This window comes from Onychostoma macrolepis, chromosome 19 (genome assembly GCF_012432095.1).
Source record: "Onychostoma macrolepis isolate SWU-2019 chromosome 19, ASM1243209v1, whole genome shotgun sequence".
NCBI lineage: Eukaryota > Metazoa > Chordata > Actinopteri > Cypriniformes > Cyprinidae > Onychostoma > Onychostoma macrolepis.
The window spans coordinates 25706396-25730595 of NC_081173.1; the positions used below are offsets into that span (position 1 = coordinate 25706396).

At 33.2% G+C, this 24200-nt stretch overlaps 1 protein-coding gene across 8 annotated transcripts in view; it reads right to left on the reverse strand.

The window, feature by feature from the left end:
* The window catches only part of LOC131525625 (collagen alpha-1(IX) chain), a 49926-nt gene that overhangs the window by 9796 nt on the left and 15930 nt on the right, over positions 1–24200 (reverse strand). For 4 of the 8 annotated variants that reach the window (XM_058753479.1, XM_058753476.1, XM_058753477.1 and 1 more), the window contains exons 4-21: positions 24053–24173; positions 22780–23480; positions 17781–17863; positions 13962–14033; positions 12621–12750; positions 9111–9507; positions 7820–7900; positions 6830–6880; positions 6728–6745; positions 6094–6186; positions 5386–5421; positions 3601–3672; positions 3401–3445; positions 3096–3131; positions 2866–2889; positions 2728–2781; positions 2260–2331; positions 1238–1279 (exon numbers count right to left, since the gene is read on the reverse strand). In XM_058753479.1, the coding sequence (XP_058609462.1) occupies positions 1238–1279; positions 2260–2331; positions 2728–2781; positions 2866–2889; positions 3096–3131; positions 3401–3445; positions 3601–3672; positions 5386–5421; positions 6094–6186; positions 6728–6745; positions 6830–6880; positions 7820–7900; positions 9111–9507; positions 12621–12750; positions 13962–14033; positions 17781–17863; positions 22780–22805 (1332 nt within the window). In that variant the 5' untranslated portion in view covers positions 22806–23480; positions 24053–24173. The remainder of the gene's footprint in view (positions 1–1237; positions 1280–2259; positions 2332–2727; positions 2782–2865; positions 2890–3095; positions 3132–3400; positions 3446–3600; positions 3673–5385; positions 5422–6093; positions 6187–6727; positions 6746–6829; positions 6881–7819; positions 7901–9110; positions 9508–12620; positions 12751–13961; positions 14034–17780; positions 17864–22779; positions 23481–24052; positions 24174–24200) is intronic. The other 4 variants (XM_058753483.1, XM_058753482.1, XM_058753481.1 and 1 more) reach the window with 3 other exon arrangements.

A 24200-nucleotide genomic window follows, 5' to 3' on the forward strand; every position in this document is an offset into this window, starting at 1 on the left:
GCCTGTAGCTTACAGAGACATGCAAACCAAGCACTAAAGATTTAAGACGAGGGAGCACAACAAACACTGCAACCGACTGTCAACACTTTTCATGAGCCAATGACAAATTATTAGGGCTGGGTATTGAGATATATTTTACGATTTAATTAAATTTCGATCTCAAATCAATTTGATTCAATATTTTTTTTTTCCAATATAATTTACGATATTAGCAATCAGTTACAGTACATATTTATTTTCATGGAAAAAAAATCTCTCAACTAATGCTATTTTATTACACTACTTTATTTAAGCGATTTGTAAATAAACATTTAAATTGTACAAGTATAGTTACATATTTATTCTAACTTTTCATGCACCCTTTGCATATTATGTTTCCACTCGTTTGTTTTTGAAATATGAACATTTAAATAGTGGATGTCATAACTTGTTTTCTTTATGGATCTATTTAAACATGAAATATATAGAGAGGTTAAAGTAAAAATATATGTAATATAGTATACATATTTAGCAAAATGCTCTTTTCTACAGTTCATTTTTCTAACTATCAGGTTTATGTTCACTGAATGTTTTTTTTTTTCTGAGGTAAATGTACCATGTGACATTGTTTACATGCTGTTTCACTGATGTCTTTCTGCAGTTGAAACTCTGAGCGATTACATAAGGCATTATACATTTTGGTAAGTTATACTGTTTCTATATTTTCTATACTTTCTATATGTTCTTTTGGTGCTATAAGTAGCGGTAAAGAGGAAGAGACGATCTGTTCACGTCGCCAGAAGTGAGGCGCTACAGTGATCTGTCACGCCACATTAAAGTGTGCCAAATCATTATTTATTGTTTGACTTTTGTATTGTTTGACAGAATTTGAAAGCTGAGACTTTCATGTCAAAACTTACAAAGCAAAAAGATTATTGTGATTTACTGGATGGGAGGTGCACTACAAATAATGTTTTATTAAGTTTTGTTCACTTATTAAATAAAAACAGTATAGATCGATTCTTTGGATTTAAGAATCGATATCGCTTCCTTAAAATGAGAATCGATTAAAATCGAGAATTCGATATTGTCAGCCCAGCCCTACAAATTATAGAGAAGATATATCGGCATGTTGACATTTTCCAAGTTCCACATGTCACATACTCTGTCTTTTTGTGTTTTAAAATCTAGTTCAGATTTGCAGGTTTCGTGTGTCCATGTGAAACATGAATATTATTAAAATCTAACAAGCACTCACAGTCTCCCCACTTCCCTCAGGGTTCCCAGCACCTTGTGGTCCCTATGGACAGCAGAATGACAGCAGCATAGTTTAGATTCAGAGACACACACTCAAGCAAAGCCTCAAATGTTACAGAACAGAACAGATCTGTGCAAAAGCTCTGCATTAGTTTTAAACCCTCTGAAAGCCAACGGAAGTCACCTGATCCAGTTTAGTAAGGGTTAACAGAAGGGACAAAGACTAAAAATGTCTTAGAATGTCCAAAACAATACGTGAACTTGAATGTAAAATAGAAAGTCAATAGCAAACCTTCAGGCAAAATTCCTTTCAAGGCTTTCTTTTTGTCTGTATCTATTTGTTTCTATTTGTCTGAATGTACGTTTAGTAACTTGTATGTTATTATACTAACAAATGGTTGACAAAATTTTGTCTATCTAATACAAATTTGTACAAAAGTACTATATCAATTTCATGAGACCAAAACAAATCTTATTTTTATCTTGTGTTACAGATTTTATTTGCAGTGTTGTAAGCAGACTAGTAAAATGCTTTATCCTGGAATAAGATGGAATGAAAATGATACAAATTTGTCAGTATACTGTAGATGCTGAAATGTGTTCAGTTTTACAACTTATCTTAATACCTCATGAGGTAAATGTAAAAATCAAATAATTATAAAAAATAATTGTACAGTCAAAGTTAATGTTAAAAAATAATTTAGTTCAGTAAAACATTTCTATGTTACTGTTTATTTTAGATAAAATAGTTCTAGATTTGTCTAAATTCCTACATTGAAATTTGATATTCTCATTCAAATACCCCCTCCCCCCTTTTTTAAAAATAAATCACACCCCATGTATACTGTATATACCCATGTATGTATACATATACTATGCATATACATAAATGAAAGCTAAATATGTATATATTTAGATTAAACTGAATTAAACTCATTTAAGTAGTTGTGTCTTCTAAGTTAGCAAGAAAGCATTTGAAATATGTAAAATGCTAAAAATATCAATGGCAGAAGCCGGTCTTACTGCTGGTCCTGGAGGTCCTGGTGGGCCAGGTGGTCCTGGGAGCCCAATTCCTCCTCTTGATCCAGGAGGACCCTGGAAAATTCAATACCATAAAGAACACTTTAATTTAAGTACCAGAAACAATCAACATAGCTACAATAACAAGATTAAGTATGAAGACGTATATCTAATGCCAAATTCACACTGCAAAGGTTGCAAAGAAGCACTTTTGAAGAGGCATTTAGGTGTTTTTACACACACTGTTTAATGCAGCTCGGAGGTGGCATGAATGTATTTACACAGCAATGATAACTATATACTTTGACACTAGGGGCTGAAGTGGTCAGAGCAGGCTTAATTTAGCTTTGGCTTTTAGCATTACATCTTCTGAGCAGGCACAGAGTAGCCATAACTCTCCATGCTTAGGTGTGTAAAGATGCCTTTATATGTGTCTTGGTATATTTGTACCACATTGAAATGAATTCTGACCTCTGGTCCAATGTTTCCCTCATCTCCTGGAATACCAGGCTTCCCTGGGGGTCCCTGCATGGGTGGAAAACAGTGTTAAAAAGTGAAAATGTAAAATTAAAAGCTGAGAGTGAGACAAGTTAAAGTATTTTCACATACTGGAGGCCCAACAGTCTCTGGTCCCTGGAAAAAGAAAACACAAAAGTCAAATCTTCAGAATGAATAATTTGTCTTTAAAAAAGTATTATTTACTTTGCAAGTAAATACAATCAAAAAGACAAGAAAACAAGAAGACAACGCAATGTCAACAGAACACAAACACATTTAGCATTGAAGGATTTGATTGTTTTCCTAAATGAAAAAAATAAATAAATAAAATAAATACTCACAGGGGGTCCAGCAGGTCCAGGGAAACCAGGGAGACCCTACAAACCCAACAAAACCAAATGTCAGCAGTCCCACCTGGATTTTCATTTTTTTTACGATTTTGTTTGGGATCAGTAAGGTTTTTATTTATTTTTTTAATACGTTTCTTATGCTCATCAAGGCTGTATCTATTTGATCAAAATAGACTCCATTAATAAACCTACTGATTATTTAGCTGCAAATTATGCAGAATCACCAAAAACACTTTTATTGACTCTTTACATTGTGTTACATTATTGCAGAATTATTGTCTATTAAGATCTCTTACTCTTTCTCCCACCGGTCCTCGTGGTCCCATGGGGCCCATCGGTCCCTACACACATATAAAAAGATTCCACAGTGATTCATTTAGCACAGTGAAATACTTGAGTTTGTGTGAAACTGATGTGTAAATCTGTAAAATATTGATTGTCTTGTTGGTTTAGGTTGTGTTATTAAATGGTAAAGGTCACGTGTCTCAGTACTGACCATTAGTCCCGGCGTCCCCTGCAGTCCCCTCTGTCCTGGCAGTCCAATCTCTCCTCGATCTCCTTTACTTCCCTACAGCACACAAACAGCTTTATCATCATTCAGCATCGACTGCAGCCGTTGCTAAGATACAGCGGGTCTATGCTAACGTAATTAGCCATGCTGGACTCCTCGGTGCATCTGTCCTCATCTGATAGGACCAGAGTCAGATCTGAGCAGCGTTTGACATATTTATGACACACCAGATGATGGTGCAATTCAACCACACTTTCCCTTAACAGATATTGATACAGGAAGCTGGATTGATTGGGTGGGTTTCAGATCTGGCAACCTGTAAATGCATTTTCTGATTAGGAGTTATAATACAAAACTTTTTATTGGGTACAGCGTTCAAGTTCAATAAAGGCAATATTCAGTCTTACTGAATAAACTCTAAGTTTTAATTTTAGTCTAATGAAATTGATCTCATACAGAATATTGTATAATACAATGCATTGCCATGGGACATTCTTCAAATCTAGTTTTCAGAACTCTGTTGTTATTTGTCAAGGAAAATCCAGCATCCCTCCATTATTATTATTAGCAATTTTTATTTTTATTATTCAAACATATGCTCTTTTCTAAAGATTTTTTAAAAAGAATAATTTATCCTTTTTATCTGCACATATTCATATTGTGCTTCCAACTTATTTTGTATTACATATTTGAAATTGTAGTGTGATAGAAGTATATATCAGCTTTATAACCTTTATAACAAATACTTATATCACGTTTATAATCTTTGTAGAAATTTAATCACGTTTATAATCTTTTCATTTTATTTTTTGTGCAGATTTAGATATCAGCTTTATAATTATTTAGCTAACAAACGATTTATTTTAGTGCTTTATTTTTAAGTATGGATTTATATATCACCTTTATAATCTCTATAGCATACATACAATTTATTTTACTGCATTTTTAAAAGTATAGAATTATTATATTAGCTTTTTATCTTACAAACTATTTATTTTTAGCAGTTTGTTTTTTAATAGGATAGATTATGTCACTTATAATCTTTATATCTGACATTTTATGTTAAAATTATTTGTGTAGATTTATATATACATGATTTTGTATCTTATTTGTCTTTTAGTAGCTTATTTTTTAATATATATATAAACAATTAAAATTTATTATTTATTAATACAAAATAAAAATAAAAATTAATAAGTCATTTTTTTTGTGTGTGTATAATATTCACCAGAAAGCCATTGGACATGCCAAGACTACTTTTTAAAATTTATATTAGTCAAAAACATACATAAATACACTGTATAAATCTATATTGTTAAAAAAAAAAAAAACACTAAAAATACAATATATGGATTTATATATCACCATTATAATCTTTGTAGAATACAAACTATTTGTGTTTTGGGAGGGTTGTCATAGTAAATATAATAGTAAAGTATAATAGTAAATAAAACTAGTATCAAATTAGATGTCTGCTTTCTAATCTTTGTAGCTTACAAACTATTTGTTTATTTGTTTGTTTGTTTATTTATTTGAATAAATATTTAATTCATATATATATATATATATATATATATAATCTGCCGTAACGTGAAAATAATTACTGATTTATCAATGTTGGTCTGAAATTAAATATCAGTTCATCCCTTTTCCTAACTCTAGGCCAAACTAGTATGAATCTTGTTGAGTGTGACCTCCTGCTGAGTTTAAGAACAATGTCTTCTTGAAGAGATTGGAGATGAAGATGTTCCTCCAATGTTTCACACTTACCGGAGATCCAGGAGTGCCCGGGGTGCCTGGAATACCCTAAAGAACAGAAAAAAAAGAAAAAAAAAAAGAAAAGAAAAGGACACTATGTGTTAAAAAACAATAAGCAAGTCAGTGAGACAGGACAGAGGTGTCGACATAAGAAAATCTCTAATGAGCAGCTCCTGCCATCCTGAACAAAAGAATAAATCCTTAATGAGCTGCCTGAGACGAAAGAAGACCAAAGATGAAGTGCTTCATTAGCTTGTGTTGAAGACTGAGCTGCTGAAGCCTAAGGAACGGCTCTAATGGAGATTTACACATGATTTTTAGTACAGGAAAAACTCTGATGATGACAATTTAAAACAGCATGAGTTAACTGATAATCATTTTGATTTGAAAATCAATACATCGAATGAATAGGAAAATCTCATTATGCTACAACTGTTTACATACAGAGTGTCACTATACTGTATTTCCTATTTTTGTGAAATAAATAAAAATAAAATAAATTAAATTAATAATTAATTAATATTTAACAATTATTTATAATTAATAATAAATTAATAATAAATAATAATATATTAAGTTAAATAAAAAAAATATTGAAAAAAATAAATTCAGTATTTGGCATTTTTGAATATAATATGTACCAGATAGCCAGTGAACATGTCAAGACTACTTTTTAAAATTTGTCTTATTAAAAAATGTTTAATGAGCAGAAAGACTTGCATCTCTCCCGTCTCTGCCTGGTTCTCCCTGGGCTCCACGAGCCCCCTCAGGACCCTCAGGACCGGGGGGACCAGGGATCGGCTTGGGATCCGGCTGTAGGAAGTTGAAGGAGCAAAAGAAGGAAAACGATTAGTAAACATAAAAATGAATGTTTTCGAATTGATTTTATTATTTGCTTTAGCCAAATATAATCAATGTTTTTCACTGAATGCCAAAATCAATAACCGGAAGGGTTGCAAATAATCTCTCTCTTCCAAGGACCTTAACAAATTACTTTAACACAATAAGGAATAAAATATAAATCATTAGCTCTCCGCTGCCAGCTTCTCTTTATTAGCTCAAGCTTTAAACGAGCCAAGGAACAACACATTTAGAAAATAACTTTTATGGTTAAGCAAAATTCACAGAAAATGTATTAATAAAATAACACATTATTTACTTTGCAGCGTTAATAACCTCTAGCATATAAATACATAAAAGCTGTTCTGGGTCATGTTTTGTTGATTGAAGTAAGTATAGCAGGTAGCAAATGAGTCAATTCAGCAACAAAGCAATGTAGTAGATTATTTGCTAAAAAATAATATTATTAATAGATAAAAAAACGAAAAGAAAAACAAAGTAAAAAATCAAATACCTCAGCATTGGCATACATCTGAAGAAGCAAGAGAGAGAGAGAATTAAGATTATTGCAGAGTTAGTGAAAATGAAACCCCTTCACCAAAAAGAGAAAGCACACCTGTAGATGGCGCCACAACATGCCGCCTACAAAAGCGCCCCCGCCGGCCAACTCATCAAAAACAAAGCAAATGCATGAATTTTGACATCAATGCCAACTGTTCAGTGGCAAAGTGAGATGTTACGAGGTCTTTTGAGGCAACTAACTTTTCCAGACTGCCACAGCAATAATCTATCAATATTTTTAGGCCATACTTCGGTTATGCAGCACATGTATTAGATAGAATGAGAGTAATAATGTTGATAATTTTATTCAGAACTGTGAATCAAGTCTTAAATTGTACAATTGTATTTACAATTATTTACAAAAATTAAAGGGATAGTTCACCCAAAAATTATAATTCTGTCAATTACTTGCTCTCGAGTTGTTCCAAACATGTACGAGTTTCTTTCTTCTGTTAAGCACAAAATATGATATTTTGGGAAATGTTGTTAACCAAACAGGCAGCCACTGACTTCCACAGTATGGAAAAAAAACTATGGAAGTCAATGACTACCATCAACTGTTTGGTAGCCAACGTTGTTCAAAATATATTTTTTAACCAAACATTTGATGGTAGCCATTGCCTTCTGTGGTATGGAGAAAAAAATAAAATAAACTATTGAGGTCAATGGCTATTGTCAACTTTTTGGTTACCGACATTCTTCAAAATATCTTTGTTTGTGTTCAACTGAAGAAAGAAACTCATACAGGTTTGGCTCAACTCAAGAGTGAGTAAATGATGACAGAAATATCATTTTTTGGGGTGAACTATCCCTTTAAAACCAGCCTAAGGTGGTTTGATAATCTTAGCTGACAAGGTTTGATAGTTTTAGTGGAGTTTTGGGTGCTTGCTGATGAGGATAGGAGACCAACAAACCACTTTTTAGTCTTTCAGCAGGTAACTGACCTGATTTCTCCATATTTAAGTGGTTAAACATAACAAAAAGAGACTGTGATTGGTCAGATTCTCATTTAAGACAAAACAGGAAGTGATAAAAGCATAGTTACCTCAGACTGAGGAAGTTCGGTACAGCTTTCTCTCTGAGCTCTCTTTGGGTCACAGTGAATCAGCATCCACTGCAACTCAAACTGGGAAAACACAAAACAATTAAGTTATTTCTTTTTGACTATATAAACAAATCCTAAACCACAAGGCTTTTATGACTTACATGTATCAGAATTAGGTTTTCAGTTTTAAATCATTACAAGTTTGACTGACAGCACTATCAGACTTATTTTTTTCTGTCCTTTGGACAGGAAGTGACAAGATGCTGAGGTCCAGCAATCTGGCAGTTACATTGATTGATGGTAACACATATCAGACAGTGTGACAGTTACACAGACTGACAGTCACATTTATCACAGGTAGTGACTGTAACAGGATGTGATGGATTTGATAGGTGCAGGGTGACAGTAACATTCATCAATTACAGTATAGATCCGCTGCAAAACCTAAGCAAAAATAAAACATAATCAGAACACAAAATAATGAACCCTTCCAAAACTTGAATCTTAGAAAGAATTAAGCCTTCTAAAACTTCAATCTGAGAATTAACCCTTCCAAAATTGTAATCTTAGAAATAATTAACCCTTCCAAAACGTCAATTTTAGAAAAAAAACGAACACTTCCAAAGAAAGAATTAACCCTTTCAAAAATTTTATTTAAGGATTAACCCTCCCAAAACTTAAAAAAAAAACAAAAAACAAAAAAAAAAAACACTTTCAAATGAAGAATTAGCCCTTCCAAAACTTCAATCTTAGAAAAAAACGAACACTTCCAAAGAAAGAATTAACCCTTTCAAAATTTCAATTTTAGGATTAACCCTCGCAAAACTTCAATCTTAAAAAAATAACACTTTCAAAGGAAGAATTAACCCTTCCAAAATGTCAATCTTAGAAAGTATAAACCCTTTCAAAGAATTAATCTTTCCAAAATTTTAATCTTAGAAAAAACTAGAAAAAATGAACCCTTTCAAAGAAAGAATCAACCCTTCCAAAATTTCAATCTTATATAAAAAACCTAACACTTCCAAAGAAAGAATTAACCCTTCCAAAAATCAGAAAGTAATGTCTTGAACTTGAAAGGTATATGTCTGAATGTTTTGCTGGCAAATATGGCAATAAATAAATAAATAAATAAAACTATCTAATGCAATAATTTTTTTCCTACATCATCAACAGGCAAATGTATTTTATTCATATTCATTACTTTGAAATGTAAAACTTTTTAGTGCACCTTTAAGAAAGTTAAATATATACTTTATTAGTAAATATTCAAGATTGAACTGGTGACTCTCACCACTACAGAGGTGTTGGGATCGGAATCCAATCTTCCGATCAGAGTGTCTCCTTCCGTGTTGACGTAGCCCTTCCTCTTGATGGGTTTCTGGTCCACAGGGTGACAGTCCACGTACAGTGTCACCAGCTCCTTCTCCACACCAACCATCACTTTGTGCCATTTAGTGTTGAAGAGGACGGAAAGGCCTGGGAAGGTGACGGTCTGCACATCTCCCTCCATAGTGGTGAGGAAGAACTCCAGGGCCTGCTGGTCTCCATTCAGACGCATACCTGCCTGCTTCAAACCATCTTCATCCACCACCTGCCAGATGTTCCACACCTTGTTGACAGTGTTCTTGATCATGCGGAAGGTGGTCATGAAGGAGTACTCATCCGGGAAGCCCCTTGGGAAGTTCAGCCTGGTGGGCAACAAATATTGATATATGTTGAATATATGTCTATATATCTTATTTTTCACAAATGAATTGCAAGCAGCAATCAAGATACTGTTGGTTATCTATCTGTAATCTACTGTTAGATGCAAAAATAACATGTACTGTTAAAGTAAGTGTAATGTAAACAAAACTAAATGTGTACTGTTATTATAAAAAATGTTTTCAAGTCCATTTTAAAGTAACAAATATGTATTTTAATGTATATGAATATTGAATATGGTGTGAAGGCAGGTGGTTTTAGTGAAATAAAATAAAATAACAAAGAAGAAGAATAAAAGAGCAAAACAAACTAATAAAGAGTGAAATAAAACAAATTTAAATAAATGGTACATTTGTGTTAAAAACATTCTAGTGATTTTGAAGTTTTAAATATATATTTTAATTTATATGAATATTGAGTTAAGATGTGAGAGCAAGTGGTTTTATTGCAAAGTTAAAATAAAATAAATAACATTAAATAAAACAGCAAATTAAAGTGTGAAATAAATACAAATTGAAATAAAGAGAAAATTAAATATAAATATATAAATTAAATATAAAATATGAAAATTCATATATGAATTAAAAACTTAAATATATAAATCTACATGGAAATTGTTATGGTCTCTGGCCGGGGGTTTTAGTGAAAAGAAATTAAATATTTGTAAGTCGCTTTGGATAAAAGCTTCTACTAAATGACTAAATGTAAATGTAAATAAAATGAAATAATAAAGAATGAAATGAATAAAAGATACAATAAAGAGAAAATTAAATGAAATTGTACATTTGTCACAACATTCTAGTGATGAAAAAACGAATTTTTAATTTTTTTAATGTTTTACATTTTTAAATATATATTTGAATTTTAAATAAGTATTGAGTTAAGGTCTGTGGCTGGGTGGTTTTAGTGAAAATAAAATAAAATAATAAAGAGTGAAATATAAGATAAAATAAAGAGAAAATTAGATGAAATTGAAAATTTTTCTTATAAACATTCTAGTGATTAATTTCAAATGTGAAAACCTGCCCATTTTATAAACTAATAGCAGGTAAAACTGTTGAGCGTTTCTCAAGAATTGCAAGAATTTCTCAAAAATGCAATGTAACAGCTTACACTATAACATTGCATTAATAGGTTTCTTACGCAGAAAGTGCTTGTGCAAATTCATAATGAAGTTATGTTCTTGTCACAAAGCACATCTATTTATAAAATGGATCTATTTACCGCTAAGAATAGTAATTCACCTCCATTATTGTCTGATCATCAAGGGAATAGCCCTGCATTATACACACAGAGCAGCTCGGCTTCAAGTTGCTCTAAGATAAAATTATGAATGCCAAACAGATCAGAGCCAAGTGCACTTTCATCTTCAAAGCCTGTGTGTTGTCCGTGAGTTATTTCAAAGGGACGGTGCTGGCTTTCATTGCACTGTGTTAAAGAATCAGAGGCCGGGCCGCAGGCAGAGACGGAACACCACAGCATCTGAGAATCAATTACCTTGTCCGGTTTTACATGCACCCTCTCTGGGCTTGACCCGTGTGGCGTTTTAATGGGCAGAGCCGCTCTGTGGGAGATGCTCTTACAAATGAAGCTACAGCGCCCTTTAACCAGCTTGTAAATGGATCACGGCGAGGCCATAAATATGGAGCTTCCTGTTGGCTAGTAAAATAAATGAGGGCCACAGTTTGGAATAATCTCTAATCTCCAGAAATCACTTTATCCCTTTCCATTTCCAAGTCATGCTTTCCCAAATATATATTAGCACTTCAAAGACTCATAATTCGCCGGGGAGTGTCAGTTATGTAACAGTTTCCTTTTGTTACAGCAGAGTTTGTAGACTGTATTAATGAAGATTAGCGTTATCCAAACACTCTGGCCTTGTCTTTTATGTCACATTATGCCACATTAAAACACTGTCAGATTTAATCTCTGTAACATCATTTACATTTATATATTTTAACTTATATTGAATCCATTATATTGAACCAGTGACTTTGTTTCCATCTATGATCATAACAGTCATATTCACTATAATTACCCTTGTGTAAAAGAAGTGTGCAAAACTGTTTTAAATGTACACTTGTAATGTAAAAATTTCAGATATTACGAGTGCATAATTCATAATAACAGTGAAAAAGTTCATCACTGATTAACCTCTCACATCAAAATTCATCAATGAATTAGTTTAGAACTGTTTTGTAGTTTTGGCTTGTAAACGGTGATTGATCTGTGTAGATTTATCTCCTGATTCATATGAGACGACTTTATCACTGGAGAAAACAATATTATGGATAGACGACTCGTACGTTAGCTGGAAGCAATGGTTTGAAGTTAAAAATGATGGATTTGTTTCTTACAAACACAGCTTTTCTCTTCACAAAACATTAATTGATGGACTGGAGTGGTGTGGATATCTTGTGAAGTTTTTATCATCTGTTTGGACTCTCATTCTGACGGCACCCATTCACTGCAGAGGATCCATTTGTGAGCAAGTGATGTAATGCTAAATTTCTCCAAATCTGTTCTTAGTAAGAAACAAACTCATCTATATCTTGGCGTAAATTTTCAGAAAATTGTCATTTTTGGGTGAATTATTCCTTTAAGTATATTATATCTGTAATAAACACTCTTTAAAGAACAAAAATAGCCTTTTCAGTTGGCTGTGGAGACTATTAGAGTCTCTTTTTGCTCCTCAAATGCCAAACATTTACTTCGCCAGAGAAATAAACCAAAAGACTTGACAACCAAGCTAAAACGTGACTATTTGTGTGTCAATGAGACTGGCTGTCTGGGTATGCAGTGTTCTGCTCGAGCGGATCTGCATGGGTTCAGACAAGTCTGTTTTTGTATTACTAGAAGCTGTTGAGAGCCTGATAACACCTGTCTCTGACCTGTAATAATGTAACACCTGAAACAAAGATTATGTATGTCAACAAGGTTATGTGTGTGTGCTTATGTGACATTTCTAGCTTTAGTTCAAGTAGTGCATGGATGCATATTAGATATAAGTGAAGTTTTAAGCAGTTGTATGCGTTTCGTACCATATAAACATGTTCTGTAACTAAAATAATCCACTCACTAAACCATGTATTGGTACCTGGTTGGGATCTGGAAGTTGGCCTCTCGGTCGAGTCTGTACGCCACCTGGAGGGGTGTGGATCCTTCTACCTTTCTGACGCCCCTCATGGGAATGACATCCAACTGAAACTGCGTGATCAGATCAAACCCTGCCACACACAAATACATACTTCAAATACTCAAAAATTCTAAAGCAATAATAATGGAATTTCTATTACAATTTAGAATAATTTCGGATCAAATAAGATGTCTTTGTCTACAGTGTCATTTCATAAGATAGACAGTTCAGCCTGTCCAAATATGAACCAAACTGCTGTTCACAAAGTGTTCAAACAAGCTTTAATTCAAAATTATTTAAAACTATCAAAATATCTGCTCTTTGTTGTCATTAAGCCTAAAACCCTAATAATTTCTGGAACAAAACAAAACACCAGTGTCAAAACATTAAAAATATCCTGATTTCTGGAATAAAAATAAAAATAAAAAAAGGCAAAATATTTTTTTTCTTAAAGATCCAATAATTTCAAAAATAAATAAATATAAATAAATAAAAAAGAGACAACAATTTAAAAAACAGAACAAATGAAAAATGTCAACTGTCTGCCCAGTACAATGCATTTTACAACAAATCCCTTTGATTCTGTTTATACCCAAATTATAATAGAAATTCCATTTGCATTTGTGAGAAATTCATGCAATACGCTATTTATAGCAACATTAATATGCATTTATGCACATATCCAGTCCAAAAACATCCAGTAGGTCTCTTTACATCTGTTTACTTCAGTAATTGCATTTGAACTTGCTTACTCCCCGTTTTCATCTGTGCAAAGAGCAGCACATGTTTGTGATTTGAGGTTGCACCCTCCGCATTATTTGTTAAAAGCGAAGGGGTCGCAACCAATTAAGATCTTGCTGAGCTAGAAGTGTTTCCACTGCAGAAATTGGCCAGCCAGAGACCAAAGTTTTATTTGCCTCGTTTGAGATCTAAAGATGTCTTAAAACAAGGCGACTATCAGCTTTAGCTTCTTTACCTAATAAACCAAACAGCTTTGTGCCGCTGCATGTCCTGCATACAGAAAACTACTTAAGACTATTTATAGGTAAACAATGCCTGAATGAAGAGTGTTTTAATGATAACGCATAAAGCATGGTTGTTAAATATTCATAGTAACAGTCATGAGAAGTGCTCAAGTGTGCAGATTTTTTTTTTTTTTCAAATAAAGGAGATGCAATTACATATACTGTCTATATCATGCAATTTGTATAAAACATGCAATCCCCAAATGACTACATTGTATGCACACATATGATGAAAACACAGTTCACAGCATGTTTTTTCACAGTGACTCGATTTTACCTGGAAGGTCATCTTGTCCATTCTTCATGGTTGGGCACACCGTGTCGCCATCTAATCTGTTCAAATCCAGCTCTGAAAAATTCATAAGCGACATGAGTGTCATATCAGGCCTGTCTGCAGCGACATATCACCAGAGAATATGCTCAGATTGTTAAAAACGTGAAATTCACCTTCCTCATAACAGAAGACAAATTGTACCACAAACACAAATCTTTTACAACAACAACAACAAAATAATAATAATAATAATAATACATTTTAATTAGTAACCAAAATGAATAAATAATTATTATTTAAATATAAAATTAATTAAAATATAAAAGTATGCTTGAGAATGTCTAGCACACTTTGAATAGTGATAGCATACAGCAGATTATTTTTTAATTACTAATTTAAAACTATTAGATTTAAGAGGAAAAAGCAAATTTGAACAAAGATACTTAAATATATGAAATAAATATTAAATTTTACAGGTATTATATATACACACACACACACACACACACACACACACACACACACACACACACACACATATATATATATATATATATATATATATATATATTAGTCCTGTCAAACGATTAATTGCATCCAAAATAAAAGTTTTTGTTTACATAATATATGTGTGTGTGCTGTGTATATTTATTATGTATATATAAATACACTCACATGCATGTGTATATTTAAGAAAAATGTTATGTTTATATATTAAATATATTTATGTATGATATACAAATATAAATATGTAAATATTTTCAAAATATATGCTGTATGTGTGTGTCTTTATATATACATAATAAATATACACAGCACACACATATATTATGTAAACAAAAACTTTTATTTTGGATGCGATTAATCGTTTGACAGCACTAATATATATATATATATATATATATATATATAACCACTTTTCAAATTTATTTACTTTTTAATGCAAAGCCCACTCAATCTATATGACTTTCTAACCAAAAGAGGGAGTCATAATCAGCACCCGCATCATTTTAAGGCCATATGTGCACGGTTGAGCATAAAATGTGATAAATGCGTCATAATTACAGTGAGGAAGTATTTTCTGGAATTACGGATGTAAGTGTACATGTGTGGGCCTGCAGGACATCTTTCAGAAGGTCAGACTGACAGATATAGTCATCTGTGCTCATTTGTATTAATCTAATGCAAGTACACGAAGGGAAAACAAATGCGACACTCCATCCATCACAAAGACAGTTTCCTCCCATGAACATTAGATCCTATAATAGAGATCATCAGCTCTTACTCCTTTCTATAGTTTACCATTTGACACTCTGATGCACCCAAAAATAACTTGAGAAGGGACTTTAGCTATTGTTTTTGCACTGTTTTTTATTTTAATTTTTTCATATATATTGTCTATTAAAGAAAAACTTTCAAGACAGTGTTATTTTAGTACAGTTGATATATTTTATTTACATCAATGATAATATAAAATAATTCATATTATAGAATATAATATTACTTTATTTATATTAATTCTAATCTTAGTTAAAGTTTTAGTAATTTTGTTGTGTGTTTTTGTAATTTTTATTAGGTAATTAAATACGTCAATATAGTTTTTATTGGGTTTTATTGTTTAATTTTAGTTTATTTGGTTTTTGTTATTTTTGTACTTTAATGTAAATTAAATAAAAATGAGAAATGTTGCCCTACAATACATAAAATACATTTTTATATTTTATTTAATGCTTAAAGTATTAAAAATGTAATGAGTTTTTTTTTTTTTTTTTGAGGTTTTAGTTTAATTAAAGATAATAACCCTGATTTAAGATGCTAAAACATTTGTTTAGTTTGTTTCCACTGTTCCGTGACCTAAAAAAGATGCTAAAAAAACAAAAACAATAAATGCTAAAAAATAAAACATGACTGCTCAGAATGCTTCCAAATGCTCAAAAGTTGGCTACAAATATTTTTTGTTGCTGTTAGTTTAACTGTTTTGATCACTTCATAATTCCCACAATTCCCTAAAGCCCTCTATCATAAATTTACCATGATATTACCATGTTTTTGGACATGCATCATGGTATTACCATGATTTTTGAACAATACCATGATGATAATACTATGGTATTCTTGTCAATAGTACCTTGCTGATAATGTACATTATGGTACTCATACAGTGCTACAGTATATTTCAAAGGTACCACAGTATTTCCATCTGGTTCCACCACAGTGGTTCTTGTAAGAGTTTGGCTCTGTGAGTCAGAAGAGACCAAAACTGCAGCGCTGGAAATCATGAAATAAGCGCCGCGGGGAAGGTGGAGGGGCTTGATCCGCTGACGCAGCGCTTTACACAGGTACAGTATGAACAGACACGCTGACATCTGGAACTTCTTGAAAGCCTGAAATAAACAGGCACTAGCGAGAGGTACCAGAGTAAAAAGGGCATTCTCCTGTGTTTTTACAGTGCTGTTTATCCGGGCGCTTTAAACCCTCATATCCTCTTGTGTCATTTTAAAACCACCCATTAGCGCAAATGAGGGACTAAGCTGAGACTGAAGCCACAGTGCTGGAGCAACTGCGTATACACACATTTATACGTGATTGTAGACATGCACAGTGATTCAATGAGGACCACACACTGATGTCAAAACAAACCAACTGTAAAAGTCACATGACGGGGCTTAAATCAATAGAGGTTGGTGAGGTGCTGTTTTGTTATCACTATATTCAACTGATTTTTCCAAGTATATTTTTTAAGTAAAATTAAAGTATATATCATAATTATATTTGTATATTTGTAACACTATTTTGTGCTTTATTAGTATTGAGTAAAATGCTGACATAGTGAGTGATTTATGTAGTTAAAGGAATAGTTCAAAAAATGTAAAATTGCTGAAATGTTCTCAATCCCAGACCAGCAAAGATGTAGATGAGTTTGTTACATTATCTGAACAAATTTTGAAAAAAATAAATAAATAAATAAATAGCATTACATCACTTGCTGATAAAAGCAAGTTGATAAAAACATCACAATAATCTGCAAGTAATCTACATGACTCCGGTCCATCAATTAATATCCTGTGAAGCGAAAAGCTGCATGTTTGTAAGAAACAAATCCATCAAGACATTCTAACTTTAGTCTATTGCTTCTGGCTAAAATACAAGTCCATAATCCATAAGATTGATTTCTCCAGTGAAAAAATAAAAAATAATAATTGTCTCATCTTAATCAGGAGGGAAATATGCACAGATCAAGCAGCAAAAACAGTTCTAAACAAATACATTGGTGGATTTAGATTGTTGTGAGAGTAAATCAAGGGATGGATTTTTTCACTAGAAGAAGTGTTATTATGGATTATGGAGTGGTGTGGATTACTTGTGTGTTATTGTGATGTTTTTATTAGCTGTTTGGACTCTCATTCTGACGGCACCCATTCACTGCAAAGGAACAAGCAAGTGAGGCAATTAATGCTAAAGTTCTCCCAATCTATTCAGATGAAGAAACAAACTCATCTACATCTTAGCTTGAGGGTGGGTAGATTTTCAGCTAGATTTTTGTCTTTGCTCCTTTAACAGAGATCTAATGGGGAAAACAATGCAGTTGTCAAGGATGAAATGGCTTTAAATAAAATGTCTGCTACATGATTTAATATAATATTAATTAATAACCAATCTTTAAAAATAACAGATTTCTCGATTCCTCATATCCAGTTGAGATACCTGACAAACATAAAGTAAAAAAAAACACAAAAATAAAGACAAAGGCATTGTGGGATGAGTAGCATTTTATCACTGGGACACATTAAACATCAAACAGTCTTCTGAGAAGATACTCACGAGCGAGAGCTGGTGCACAGAGCAACATGAAGACAATCAAACGTGTTAAACATCCTGCCAGCGTCCGTCGCCATGACCGACTCCTGCCAGAGACAGAGACGTGCACTATTCACACTCACAAAATATAAAACTAATACATGCAAACAAATAGGAAGAAGTAATGCAAAAGATGAACTTGTAAAACTATTATTCGTGCCTATGGAAGGTTTGACCCTGGGTTTGGTGTTTCTGAATCAAAATATGTTCAGATGTACACTACTGGAGAAAGGTTTGGGTTCAGTCAGAATCTCTTTCTTTCTTTCTTAGGAATTAATACTTTTATTAAGCAAGGATGTATTAAACTGATAACATTAAGGACATTACAATGTTGCACAAAAATTCTACTAAAAAAATGCTGTTCCTTTGAACTGAAAAATCAAAGAATATATCATTGATTCCACAACTGTTTTCAACATTGATAATAATAATAAATAAATGTTTCTTGAGCAGCAAATCAGCATTTTAGAATGATTTCTGAAGGATTATGTGACACTGAAGACTGGAGTAATGATGCTGAAAATTCAGCTTTACCATCACAGGAATAAATTACTGTAAATTATTGTAATGATATTTTGCAACATTACTGTTTTACTGTATTTTTATTCTAATAAAGGCAGCCATGGTGAGCATAAGACTTTCAAACACACACACACATCTGGTTTACTATCCTTGTAGGGACTCTCCATAGACGTAATGCTTTTTCTACTGTACAGACCGTATATCACCCTACACCTAAACCTACCCCTTACAGGAAACTTTCTGCATTTTTAGATTTTCAAAAAACTTCATTCTGTGTGATTTATTAGCTTGTTTACCCGGGGGACCTCAATTTAGGTCCCCACCGTGACACGAGTCCCCATGAGTCTGTGTGTATTCAGGTTTAAGTCCCCACCTGAATAGAAAAACAGGTACACACACACACATAAACACACAAACACACAAACAAATCGTATCAACCACAAACTTTTGAATGGTATAATCTAACAGCACTGAAAAGCACATTATTAAAGTCAGTCAGACACAGACCCTCGAGAAACCCGAGCATCTCCTAACTGGAACAGAGCCATGCTGAGAGAGACGGAGACACTGAGCTTTTGATCAGACCCTGAGCCACCTGTCCACGCTAGCATCCCTGTGTGCTGCTTTAAATTGGCTAGAGAGGCAGAGGAAGGTGACAGGAAGATATTCTGCTACAGCAATGATGAATGAGTCATTCTCATGGGTCAGAGGTACTGACACACAATATGCACCATCTATCCACAGCATAGACACACGTAACCCTGGCACCCATCCTTCCATCTATCTACAGGACACATGCAGAGTCATTCCACTGACTGGACTAATGGTGAGCATGTTAAAGCCACTAGGTGTCTTTTTGCAAATATTATGCACAAAATGTCCAGCTACCTGAAAGATATCTGAAATAGATGCTCTGAGAATTCACAGCAGTCTCTTTGACAGCAATAGATTCTCTGTGCAGCACAAACGCATCGGCCTACGCATGTGTTGGTCGATCCAAAACTTGGCAAGCTCTCTGCCTGTCAGTCGTTGTGTGTTTGAGTTTGCTGACACTGATTCATTAAAAATATCTGCCTCAAAACAATGACTGAGGCACCAGAACTTGTCTGAAGAAATCTCATGAATGTGATTAGCCCGATGTCAAGATCTGAATAACAACTTAGTCAATAATAACTTACATTTCAGTCTGTTTCTCACACAAAGCTATTGTATGCCTTATTGTATTAACTACATCGTACAGGTTTGGAACAACATGAAATACTGTTCAAACATTTAGGGTAGTAAGCAGTAAAAATAGTAATATTATGAAACGTTATTACAATTTAAAATGACTGAACTATTTGAATATATATTAAAATGTACTTTTTTCCTGTGATGTGCTGCTCAGTATTTTTGTGGAAACAATCATACATTTTTTTCAGGATTTTTTTGATGAATAAAAAGATCAAAAGGACAGCATTTGTAACAGAAATCTTTTATAACACTATAAATGTCTTTACTGTCAGTTCTGATCAATTTGTTGCATCCTTGCTGAATAAAAGTATTAATTGCTTTATAAAATCTTACTCATTCCAAACTTTTGAATGGCATATAATACTTTTATATATGCAATGCAACTCACATATACCCAGTTAGGACTGTCAAAATGATCCTCTCTGCTTAATCTCACTGTCTTGACAAATGGTTTTGCTTTGCAAGCAATTGTTCTATTATACAAAAATAACAGCTTGTATTTTTCATTTGCAGCTGTTGAGGCAGAAGTGTGTGTGGAGATGACAGAATAATGAAACAGAAGGATGAGAGCACAATACACATAATTATACAACTTCAGATCAGTGATTTTTCATGGCCATAGAGAGAAATAAAAGAGAGAATGTGCATATGAAGGGAAATAATCCACTATAATGTAAAAATGAAGAGGTTTGTGTGTCCGTGTGTGTCACACATATGGCAGTGGCCCCCAAGCTGTGGTGGCTTTGGTGTGTGAGCCAGATTCCCTGGCAGCTTTCCTGAATACTCACAGTGTCTTAATTAAAGTATTCCCAACCTTCCCTCCTTTATATGAGAGTTACAACTCTCAAACTGAATTGTTAATGAAATTAAAATAACTAATTTCAAAATATATATATATAACATAAATGATAAGAAATAGTGTGTGTGTGTGTGTGTGTGTGTAATTATATATATATATATATATATATATATATGTATTTATATACACACACACACACACATGCATGCATGTATATATTTAAGAAAAATGTTAGTTATATAATATATTTATATTTTATTTTTGTATTATGTTTTATTTTTATTTTTATTTATTTTTACTATTTAAATGAACATCCTGACACATTACTGTAATAAGTATTTGTGGCTACAATGTGCTTAATTAACATTAAAATAAAGTTACATAAAAAAATACATTCTGAAGCAAATTAAAAATATTAAAATAATACAAAAAAATTATATTAGGGAAACAACAGATTTCTCTCTCTCTCTCTCTCTCTATATATATATACATATATATCATAATTTTATCCTTTAGATTTTGAGGAAAAATGTGACCTAGACTGTCTTTGTGAGAACAACTTGGTAGAATGGTACAAAATGGTAGTGATCACAGTTCTCCAAACACTTCAAAATATTATTTTCAAAGACTGTCATAAAATAAGTAAATAAATACTGTAGGCTTTAACCTTGGGAGTACTACAGTATCATTTATAATATGTGACCCTGGACCACAAAACCAGTCTTAAGTGTAAATTTTTCAAAATTGATATTTATACTACATCTGAAATCTGAATAAATACGTTTTCCACTGATGTATGGTTTGTTAGGATCGGACAATATTTGTCTGAAATACAACTATTTGAAAATCTGGAATATGAGGGTGCAAAAAAAATCAAAATATTGAGAAAATCGCCTTTAAAGTTGTCCAAATGAAGTTCAATGCATATTACTAATCAAAAATTACGTTTTGATATATTTATGGTAAGAAATTTACAAAATATCTTCATGGAACATGATCTTTATTTAATATCCTAATGATTTTTGGCATAAAAGAAAAATCAATAATTTTGACCCATACAATGTATTTTTGGCTATTGCTACAAATATACCTCAGCGACTTAAGACTGGTTTTGTGGTCCAGGGTCACAAATGGTAATCATTTAGTATTTAGTCCTGTTATCCACTATATATGAAGGCAGAATGGTATTGTCATCTGAGATCATCTGATAGCGCAGGTTTTGTCTGATTCTCATACAGTAGCGGGTGAAGCTGAGATTAGGAAGCAGTGTTATCTAAATCTTGGATTTGGTTCTGCTGACACACTTGTAATCCATGCAGGGAGGAATATCTCCTCCCACTCACAGCCGTCATCAGGACAAAAGTATGAGGGAACGCTCCGGAAATCACAAGCTGCTGATTAATCATAGTATAAGAGATTTGTGACCAGCAACAGCGTAAAAATACCCAAACTGAGGGGGAACTCTGAACGATTTATATAACATCTGACTCACCCAACATGAGCTGTAAAGAACAGATATGGTATGGGTTTCAATTTTGAATTTTGCTAGTAAATTTATACACTTCATTCCCTCATATGCTTGTGCTCAGAAGCTGGTCAAATAATTTGCACAAGTTAAAAGAGACAGAGAAAAAGAATGATCATTTCAATCACTAAAAAGCATTTTCTAATATTTTAAAATCACGCATAACTATAAAAATGTATTTACTTCAAAAACTAGTGTAAGACTTTTGAAGCTTTTTTATGACTCTACCAGGCCACAATTTAAATTTTTTCCATGATCATGATAATCCTATGAAATTTTTTCAATTGACTAGCTATCATGTGGCCTAATGTGTCTGCCATATTCATCTAGCAAACAAACACACTGAAATATGGGGAATATCATCAGATGTGTGGTGGGACGTGTGCGTTTCCTGCTAGGCAACTGCTGTTTTCCTGAGCAAACCAACTGCTGTCTTTCATCCAGATGTTGAGGGAACTTCCTCCTCAACTTTGTTCTAAACTATAATTACAAATTCGCTTAGAAGAAAGGAAAATCTTAAATAAAAATGCTTTGATGGTGGCAACATTTTATCTTTACTGCAAAAATAGAGAAGAACCTGCCTTGAAAACTCAAATATAAAAACACCAACAGAACACAAAATGCTGTTAAGACTCTAAATAAGTGTATTAAACATCTAATGCACTAAAAACGGTTAAGTTTTTTGAAATTCTATGCCAAATTATGTTCCACACTGCCTGAGTGTTTTACAAACATTCCAACAAAGGCTCAAACAAAGGTTCAACTTTCAACAAAGGCTCAAAACAACTCATCAGAGAGAAATATTCCCAAAAAATAGGCACAAGAAAGTGTTTTAAGTCTTTTTCCATGTCTTTCATGAGGGTCACCAGTGTTTGAGATCTTACCTGCTCATGCTGAGGTGAGGAGCCATGTTTTTGTCCCTCAACGGGGATGTGAGAGTCTGAGAGGATGCAGAAGTTTTGTCCCTTGTCCCAGAGATGTGTCGTCCCCCTCCAGTCCGTCTTCAGTGGTGCCCACGGGCCTCTCTGACTGAAGACGACCTGTGCAGGAGATGCCAAACCTTTGGGACACATTAAGCTTTTTTTTTGCAAGGGCGACCTGGCTTGGTTCTTGGCGTCTCATTGGCTGGGAGAGAATCGAGGGGTGGTGGCAAGGCTTTTTTACGACTGATGTTTAAAGGAGATGTTGAGCCTTGGGCGTTATGAGCACCTTTTTTCATTTCTGCACAGGAGCCAATAACACATGTTGAGCGGCTGTAATTCTGCTAATGGGAAGCCCTACTGCAGGGGGAGCCTGTCATAAACACAGTTAGATTGTGTGTATATGACACTGGTTAAAAATACGTTCAGCATCCCATCTGGCTAACAAGCATTATTCACAAATCATACTTCAAACTGTATGAATAAATCTGGGCTGATTGCACAAAGGTTGCATATGCAGGTAGAGAACTTGCTGCAAAATCTGGGAAGGTAGTGTACTTCAACAATGCTTCAAAAGTTTTCTCTGGGCAGACTAGCACTGCAATGGCTGTAGCGGTCCTTCACTTCATTTTGTCACCTTTTCTTCTTCAATTATAGGGGGAAATCTGCAAAAAAAAAAAGAAAAAAAAAAAGGTAAAGGTAAAATTGTAAAAAAAAGAAAAATTAAAAAAAGAGAGAGAAATATGGTTAAGAAATGGTCAAAATAAAATAAAAAATAAAGAAAGTAAAATAAACATTGACACAAGCATAAAAAAAAATAATTAATTAAAGCTAAAAGCACAAACAACTGCAAATATTTAGATTATCATACATTCAGATAAGCAAATGTGAGCATTTTAGGAGTTTGTCCATGCAAAACTCAAAGCTATAATTTTTTGACTAGGTAGGGTTGCAAAAGGGCGGAACATTTTTGGTAAATTTCCAATGGAATTCCACTTTTTCCAGATATTTTCAGAATTTCAGAATTCCAAATTTTCTGGAAATTTTTCGCCTCTTTGCAAACCTTCTACTAGGCCAACAAGACCTGATATTCTAGGATTTAGATCTAAGTCTATGAGTTTTTTTTTTTTATTACACCCCAGAAAAAAACAAACAAAAAACAATTGCACAATTGCAAGTCCAATTGCACAATATGATTAAACTTATCTTGGCAACCACCATTAATTAACCAAAATACCTAATAAAAGAACAAGCAGAACTTGGTGTTGAAATTCCGTGGAGTTTTCTGCAGAATTCAGTGGGCGCGGGTTTCTGGTCGGAGCCACTGATGACTAATGCTGAAGGATGTTGAGATAAATCTGTCAAATGGGACATATTGCATAACA